Source organism: Hylaeus volcanicus, chromosome 2 (assembly GCF_026283585.1).
Source record: "Hylaeus volcanicus isolate JK05 chromosome 2, UHH_iyHylVolc1.0_haploid, whole genome shotgun sequence".
Classification (NCBI taxonomy): Eukaryota; Metazoa; Arthropoda; class Insecta; order Hymenoptera; family Colletidae; genus Hylaeus; species Hylaeus volcanicus.
In genome coordinates this window covers 31,434,657-31,443,852 of record NC_071977.1, presented here as the reverse complement: position 1 = coordinate 31,443,852, position 9,196 = coordinate 31,434,657, and the positions used below count along the sequence as shown (strand labels likewise).

The following is a 9,196-nucleotide window of genomic DNA, read 5'->3' as shown; positions in this document are numbered from 1 at the left end:
GTGCGCGCCGCACCCTCTTTCGCGAGTGTACTCCCCTCTCTCTTTCTGGAACGTTGTTCTCTCTCGACGCCTCATTGTTGCCCGCTCCACCGTCCCCGCCCGCGCCCCCCATCCCGGACAAGCCCCCATATGTAGGAGTCTAAACGAAAAATAAGGCACGGGAATTCGAAGCCACGATCCTCGGATCCACAGTCGACCGCTTTACCTACGCGACCAATCCCGTACCCTACGTTTCGTGTTCTTATTTGACTCCTTATTCTTGGGAGGCGCGTTAAATATTTATCAATTACCGTCATCGTCGTTATCGTGCACCAAAACGCAGAGGCCTTTCTGAATGGACGCCATCGTCAGTTTCTTCGCGATGTTTTGCGCGTCGTCCTCGCCGTCCTCGTCGACGTTCACCACCAACGTTTTTCTTCTTTCGTTGCGCGCCGTGGCCGACGCGAGAAAACGATACCGATGACGGAAATGGAATCGAGCTCGATCTCTTGCCGCGTTTCGATCGCGAACTTCTATTATGCGCATAAATTACGAGGGACCGACGGTGCGAACGTGCTTACAAATTGTTCGTTCGTCGGTAACCCGTTGATCGAGTTTACAACGTGTAAACCGTTCGCACTCCATCGTTTCGCAAAAAAAATTTATCGCTTATCCCGTTTGCAAAAGTCGTATTCGATACAGATAGCATTTATTCAATTTGTCGAGTGGCTGTCGTACATGTGTTCGTCGCGTGTACTTAATATCCGTATAGATACTCGTATACTTGCGTATTCTACGATACCTTTATACGCGAGTATGGAATTTTCGGTTACCAAGGAGGGAAACGGTACATCTTTTTTTTTTTTTTTAAAATCTTTTTACACATTTTTCGAGAAGTTTCTTTCTTTGTGGGACATGATTCGTGAATTATTGTTCGAAGATATATATTTATATATATATACCTATCTATTTACAGAAATGTATATATCCTGTTGGAACCGTGTACGGTTCGAATTCTCATTAACGAAATCGCGAGAATCGAGAGAGGAAGTCTGCGGTTTCGAGAATTGTTTGACTAGATAAGAGTTTCGTGACTAGGTACGAGTTTCGCAGGAAAGACGATCGACTCGATGGAGATCTCGAATCGAGTCACCGGCGAGTACGCGACTAAGTTGGCGTGACGTTTGTTCGAAGTAAATTAAATCGAATGGACCAAGAGTCACCGAAATGTTAAACGGAAGCGTTCAGATCCGAAAGTAATTGAATTCGTTCGAATCGAAACGAAACGAATTTGAAATTGAAAACAATCGGAACTGATTCAAACGATTACTAATCAAACGAGATCGATGCCGGACTGGATACGAATTCAGAAAAACACGGAAAAATTGAAATGGAATCGCTTCGAAATAATCGTGGATAATTAGAATCGAATCGAATCCGAACGTAACAGAACCGAGTCATCTGGAATTGTTACGAACCAGTTCGAACCGAACCGAATCGAGCAAATTGCGAGCATTTCGAATCGAGTCAATCGGAACCGATTCGAAACGAATCGATTCGGATTCACTCGAACCGATCCGAATCGAACCGCTCGAAACCGCATTCGAACTCGCCCGAAACAATTCCCACGATCGATGTATCTCCTGAAGCCTTCGATTCGATCGTTGATAATTACTCGTCACGGCGCGATCACTTCAAACGCTCTTCTCTGATATGTTGCTCCTGACGCTCCTGTTGCTGTCCCTTCTCTGCAGGGTACGCGAGTGTTTCGGAACGCGAACAGGTGTCTCCCTGTCGCTGCCCACTCGCCTCAAGCTGGTGTCTCGTTCGATCCGGGCGTTCTTGGGCGGTAGCGGGCCCCGAATGTTTGTGTACACCACGTAGACGGCCAGGATCCCGATTACGAACATCGCGATGCCCACGCCGCAGACCGTGCCCACCTGTGGTTTATCGTTCCTTTAGCACGATACACAAATCTTAAATTAAATCGCTTAATGATAGCTTGATAATATACTATTAAATTTATATTATATTGGGCTTGAATTTAGTCGAAGTTCCTAATTCGATCCCTGAAAGAATTACAGAGAGCGTATTTCATCCTTTTCCGATGCTTATTTTCGATCCTTGTTTTCCTTACCAACAGGACTTTTAATCTTTTTCAGCCTTTATTTTACTGCCAAGGTACTCGAGTCTTCTTCAACAAACACCCCTTTTCTTCACTTTCCACTCCAGGAGAACCTCTAATCCTCTCCAGCCTCGAATCTGAAAACCTCTCAACTTATCTCCGCTAGAATTACTGCCAAAATACTTCTTCTTCAACAAATCCCTCTTTTCTTCACTCTCCACTCCAGGAGGACCTCTAATCCTCTCCAGCCTCGAATCCGAAAACCTCTCAACTTACCTCCGCTAGAATTACTACCCAGGTACTCGAGTTTTCTTCAACACATTCCCCTTTTCTTCACTTTCCACTCCAAGAGGACCTCTAGCCCCATTCCCGAATCTTCGAATTTTCACGTCGACAATATTCGTCGACAATATTCCCCTTGAAAGTCAAAGCAAGAACTAACCATGGTATACCACTCGGTGTCGTCCATCTCCGAGACCAAGACTTGGGCCGCGTCGTCGTCTCCCTCGTGCAATAGCCTAATCTCCTTGGCGGTGGTAGCGCAGCCCGTTCGCGTGCCCTTTTCCTTGCTGATCAACTTCTTGAACGCGCTCGGCATCACGTTCGCGTCCTCCTTATCATCATCGTCGTCGTCGTCGTCGTCGTCATCGTCATCTTCGTCATCGTCGTCGTCGTCGTCGTCCTTCCCGCCACCCCAGTGAAGCTTTGCCTTGTTCTTCTGAATAGCCACTGTCCCAATCGTCTCCACGTCGCCTGACTTCACTTTCATCGACAACTCGAGGGACATGGGCGACGATTGCGACTCCTTTGCGTAATCCGCCAGGACGTTCGACAGGACGTTGTTCCAGTCGACGGCGTTCACCTGGCTCTTGCACTTCTTTTTCTTGCTAACGAGTGGAAAAGGAATAATAGAATTACCGATAGTCGTCATTCGATGCACGTATCCACCGAGCGGGATGTTTTTTTTTTTTTTTTAAATAGTTTAAGAACACGTTTACCGCGCGCGTGCCTTGAATCCTGACGGAGACGTTTGACGCCTTTTGCCGTTTCTCATACGTTCCGCGATAGTGCTAGATCTCCATTAACGAGAGACGGAATGCTACGCCGAGGGTAGCTGTTTCGAGACAGTTGCTTCGTTTACTTTGCTTCGTCTACTTTATTAAAAAAATAATAATAAAAAATCAGAAAAATGGAGACAACCACAGCGTGTATCGTTACGTACCATTATATTCGTATAACTGGAAACTTTCGTAAATGTACTTACTGGCCTCACGCGCGTCTTCGATAAATCGATACGTGTATCTCTGACAATTTTTGGAAGAATTTATTCATTCGCGTAGAAAGTGTAGCACGTTAATTTGAACCTCCTGCTCTCACGGAGGAAGCGATTCTTCCGGTCTCGTACTTGCCTGATTCTTTATTCTTTTTTTTTTTTTTTTTTGAAGTATTTTTTGCTACCGCCGGATAACTAATTTCGATTAATTATTTCGTATAGCTGATTATTAGAATCAGAGAAGTCCACCTAAACGTGCGATTAGGAAATTAGCTATTCTAATTTGCATAAGCGAACACGCAGTTTACCGCAGGAGTGTCCGTTTAATTTGTACGCGTGACATGTTTTTGCGTTCTTAATTCATTTCAAAGATATAACTGCCAACTACCAACGCCACTTTAAGGCGACGTAATTAACGCGATAAATGAGGACAGGTATTAAATCGAACGCGAATTCTAATTTCCTATTCGATGTCTTAATCGATTATACGTAGATTCCCCGTATCGAAAAAGCACGATTTCAATTGGCGTTCGGCGTACGTCGCGGCATTGTAATATTCGAGCTAATTGACTTCGTTAATTGGCGGTCAAAGAAATTTAGCTGGTGGCTTCGTCGATCGATCAACGATGATCGTTACAATGCCGGTCAATTAATTCGATTGTACCGAGCTCGTCGCGCTACATGCAGTGTTCACGACGCGTAATCGTTTCGTAATGAAAAATCTGAATGTTGAATAATTCGGCAAATAAAGCACTCGGGTTTTATTTTTATATTAAAATAAAGCCGCAGCGAAACCTCGAAATAATATCTAGCAACCTATCGTTCATCGTCAGTTCGAACTTGATATGTGTCTATACAAACGGAACCGAGGAAATGAATCGATTACTCTCGAATTCCAAGCATTTGTTACTTTTAGCGAGAAGCAGGACGCACTTCTTGTATTTTATTGACCAGCGGTAGAAAGTTCCTTTCAAGTACAATTATTATTCTAATACTCCGCCATTACGAACAAATATTTAAGCAAACATCCGCGTTTCGATTTCAGAGAATTCAGAACCGGAATGTAACAAATGGCGCTGACCCCGAGACTGGCAAGCGTCGATTTTTAAAAATCCCCGTGTACAAAAAGTTAATTCCTCGCAAATTGTTTTCGTCGGAACACCGTTTACGCGCGCACCGCGATTATTTAGTCATTTAGTATCCCGTCGGCCGGTCGTTCCAACGAAATAATTTACTACGCGTATTGCGATTAATTTCCATCGAATTTTTCCGACGAACGCATAATTCGCGTTTTCTCCCAATTGCGTGTTTTACTGGGAACATAAAATGCACTCGCGTGGGGTCAAAATCAATTCTACAAAAGTACGTTATTATTATAATAAAAAATAAAAGTCTGAATATCTAAAATAATTTAGTACATGTAACGAGTGACGAACAATCGTTTCAAAAATGAAATTACAAATTTGCTCGTTCGTCATTCGCCGTTACTCGTTAGAGATTTTCGATTGGGGCCACCGCAGGCATTCGCAGCATCGTCGCGGTTTACGCGTGCAACTTTCTACGCGAACGAACGAACAAAGATGCGTCGCAGTTGTCGCACTTACCACACCGTATCCAACGCCTTCATGTAGACATTTATCGCGTCTTCGAGCCACCTGACGTCCCTCAGTTCCTCCGCGTCGAACATTCCACCGTCCTTGCTGGACCACCATTTCGATTTCTCGACTCTCGCCTCCAATCCCGCGAATTCGTTCCTGACGCAAACGCGAAGCTCGTCAACAGTTTTCCTATTACTTTGGCGCAATTAAAAAGTGAAACTGATCGATCGGGTTTTTCTGTTGATATCTCCTTAACGAAGCCTCCGTTTTCGCTAAGGAGACAGTTGTTTCGAATCACCTTCCGAACCGACCCTTTTCAAGAACCTCTAACATTTTTGGGACACCTTGCAGAAGCCTGTCGGTGTCGTTTCCTACCGGTCGAGTTCGGTGTAGCGTCGCCGGACGACGATCCAAAGATCCGCGATTCGAGATTTGCGTTGCGACAACAATCGTTTCGCAGACGAGCGCATCAGCGATTGTGGCTACTGTTAATAGGACAACGGAACGGATGGCATCTGCTGATAGACTCGATAATCGCGTGTGCCGTTTGCGTGGATAAACAGCGGTATTTCTATTACCAGCGGAATAATGTGCAACAGCTGATAATACGATTGGATCTGTTTTCATTAATAGTAATTGCCGTGTTTGATGGCTACATAGATTGAAATTAAACGCGGTCTGATAGACGTACCGGGCAACACGCGATCGTAACCGGTACTCACGGAGTACTGTTACAACCCGATGCGATAAAAACGTAATTTTCTTGTTCCGTTTTGGATAAAATGTGTTCCGCGGCTGTCATGAGATCGCGCGTTGTTCGTAGGCGAATCCTCGAGTCGATCGCGATGTACGATTCGAATGTTGAACAAACATTTTTGTTCAAAGATGTGTGCAGATAAAAAAATGTTTGCACGTAAAAAAAAAATAAAACGTATCCATTCTTGAAATACTCGATCGATTATATTCGACTGTAAGTCACGTAGTTCTACGACTTTTTGTTTTACTTTGCATTGTTCTACATTTTTTTTGTACCGATACAACGAGTGGAAATTACGAGATATCCGAGACCCGCCGAGTAGGAGGAAGACTGGCTTATTATGTAGAACTCGGTTTCTTTGAAAATTACAGAGTACATTTATGTTCGCTGATGTAACACGGAGAAAAAGATGCAAGACGAGTTGGTACGAGTTGGTTGATAACGGCATATCCGTTTGAATTACGTTCTTTTTTAGAAAAATTCCATAATTAGATCCGTAACGTACCAATTACTTCATAATGTTGGCGGATTAAGTAAGAATACTTCATTTTTTTTGTTTTTTTTTTGTTTTTAAATATATCGCTGTAGAGATACACGCGGTGCACGTAACGCCGTCTGTGTCTAAATCTCTGTGGATTCGCCAGGTGCCATAAATATCTATCGCGAAATATTCTCTCGGTGCTTTCACGGTTTCGTAACCCTCTAAACTTTTCAAATTTAATAACAACCACTTCTACAAATTACACCTAACTCATTACCGGCTTCCTTTTTAGTCGCTAATAACAAAAATAATAAATGAGAGGCAAACGCGGATAGACAATCGCGTGCTCGAAGCGTGAAACATTATCTCGATTCTTATCGCTTTCGTTTCTTTTTGTTCTCATAAAATCGCGAAATCAGCACGATGTTTCCCGAGCTCGTAAATCCTCGCTCCGCGAGCGTGCATTACGGATTCAACAATTTTACGCTCTTTTAAGCGTTACGCTCTCATTGACCGAACTTTTTCCCATATATTTGCGCGAATCGATCAAAAATGGCCTCGATCGATATCGATCACGCTCGAAGGGATTACGTGGCGCGATTTTGATTAACATTGTTGCGCGAACGCTTTCGATCTTCTGCAAAAAATAAAAAGGGAAAATAAACGGGTCAGCCATGCAAATCGCGAACAGGAAATCGCTGACTCGGTTTCTCGTTGACTCGAGAGGGGTTGCCCCACTCGGAAACTCATACACCCTCGTACCGTTTAGAAATTTCCTCCTCGACGTTTCGGATTTTTCCATCCTATTTCTGCATCCTATTCCGAGTAGAGATATTATTTCAGTTAATTTTACGGGCAAAACAGATATCTCAGATAGAATTCGAGTCACGTTCGATATTAACAAGAAACTATTTCGCGTTCCGATTCTTTTTTTACGAGACATCTATCGGATTTTAAATTACTATGGACCGAAGATAATAATAAACGAGCAAACAAATCATGCGAAAGAATATCTAGAGATATACTCTCGCGCGTTCCCCCTTTAATCGAGGCTTATGGATTCTTATCCCCGTCATAATCGAGTTTTTGCCGTTGCTTTTTTTTTTTCACCGCTATTTGTAATTTCCTGATACTGCCACCTAGGCGGTTACGCATCGATATTTACGATCGGAATCGTAATTAAATGTGAATTCACGTAATTCCTTTATGAAATCTTCCGTTATGCTCGTTATATGACTCACGCGTTAATTGAGCAGACACCTTCATTGTCAGGACGATGCGCGGGATATAAACGAGGGATTGTATTAATAGACGGCTCTTGCGTAATCACCGATTCGCTCTTCGAGGCGATTTGTGGACATCGGAATCGATCACGTCCTATCAACGCGATCGAACGATTAATCGTTCGGGATCGATTTAGTCAGGGGCTCTCAGCTTGTTTACGATTTACTTTGCTATTTATAACGGCGATACCAAACAGTCTAGTATTTTATTTCTTACGTGAGCTATCGTGGCGAGGGGATGCTCCATTGGAATTAATAAAACGGTTTCTATATTAATTGGACATCAAGGCTTTTGGATTCATAAATAAATCAATATTTAAAACCTCTCACAACAATACTACCATTTGCTTTCTAAAAATTTCAATTCAAATTTAGAAAAAAATTGTCCATATTAGTTGGTCATCAAGGCTTCTGGATTCTTAAACAAGTCAATATTTTCAACAAGTCTAACCATCGACGGTACGATTCACCCTACCAAGTCGCCAAGAAATTCCAAATAGGTTCCAACAATCATATTTTCTAAACAGGTTAACGAGTCCTTAAAAATGTCGACGCGAATACTATTCAACGAACGCGCTATGAAACATTCATATTGGACGTTCACTATCCTTGGAAAAAAAAATCCTCCAATCGAGTCTTTATCGAGAGTGCATTAAGTACGAAACCTCTCCATTGGTAATTCGCGTTAGCGAGAAAGGCTCTCGGCATTGCGAGGGTTTAAGGGCGTGAACGATAGGCGGAGCGTTGCGTTCGACGTCACGATCGTTGGCAGCGGGGAGTATATAAATTATATAAATGCCAAGAAAAATGTCGCTGGATAAACGGCAATAGTGTCACGGCTCGCGGATTATCGAGGATTAAAAGGTGACAAAAGACGCTGTCGGTGTGCATCGTTAATTACTCATTACGGTGATAGCTCGCTTAAAGATAGAGCTTCGACGCCAGATTAAGAAAACTGGATCATCCCCACCGAGGTTCGCGTTTGAAAATAGCTGTCGTCATTGACGATACGCGCGGGTAGAGGATATATATCGTTAACACCTTTTAGCCCTGCCTCCGTCGTTACGGTTACCTGGAATCTTCCAGAAGCAGTATGCTGTTGGTCGAGTTCACGTTTTTCAGATGTTTCTCGAGGTGTCCCTCGCTGAGGACTAGGACGGTCGAGTTGACGAATTTCCCAAAGAATCCGTCCTCTGGTTTACCGACGTGTATTATGTGCGTCGTCAAATCTGCGAGCAACCGTAATTTTTGTTCGTAAATAGAGCATCTTCATCTTATTTTCCCATAAACAATGTAAAAATTGAATAACGTAGGAGAGTCTAAACGAAAAATAAAGCACGGGAATTCGAAGCCACGATCCTCGGATCCACAGTCGACCGCTTTACCTACGCGACCAATCCCGTACCCTACGTTTCGTGTTCTTATTTGACTCCTTATTGTTGGGTATGGGAGGCGCGGATACTACACTCGGCTATCCTGAATTAACATTCATTCGCCCTCGAATGTCCGTTTTCTCGGGTTTCGCGTCTCAACAACAGTGCGCGCCGCACCCTCTTTCGCGAGTGTACTCCCCTCTCTCTTTCTGGAACGTTGTTCTCTCTCGACGCCTCATTGTTGCCCGCTCCACCGTCAACACGATATATATATAGAAGAGAGAGAGAACAACGTTCCAGAAAGAGAGAGGGGAGTACACTCGCGAA

At 43.5% G+C, this 9,196-nt stretch overlaps 1 protein-coding gene across 1 annotated transcript in view; it reads right to left on the bottom strand.

Annotated features, from left to right (window-relative positions):
* Positions 1-655: 655 nt before the first annotated feature.
* LOC128872076 (uncharacterized) overlaps positions 656-9,196 on the bottom strand; it is a 12,120-nt gene continuing 3,579 nt past the window's right edge. The window contains exons 5-8 of the mRNA XM_054114400.1: positions 8,569-8,725; positions 4,982-5,131; positions 2,547-2,991; positions 656-1,919 (exon numbers count right to left, since the gene is read on the bottom strand). Of these exons, the coding sequence (XP_053970375.1) occupies positions 1,674-1,919; positions 2,547-2,991; positions 4,982-5,131; positions 8,569-8,725 (998 nt within the window). The 3' untranslated portion in view covers positions 656-1,673. The remainder of the gene's footprint in view (positions 1,920-2,546; positions 2,992-4,981; positions 5,132-8,568; positions 8,726-9,196) is intronic.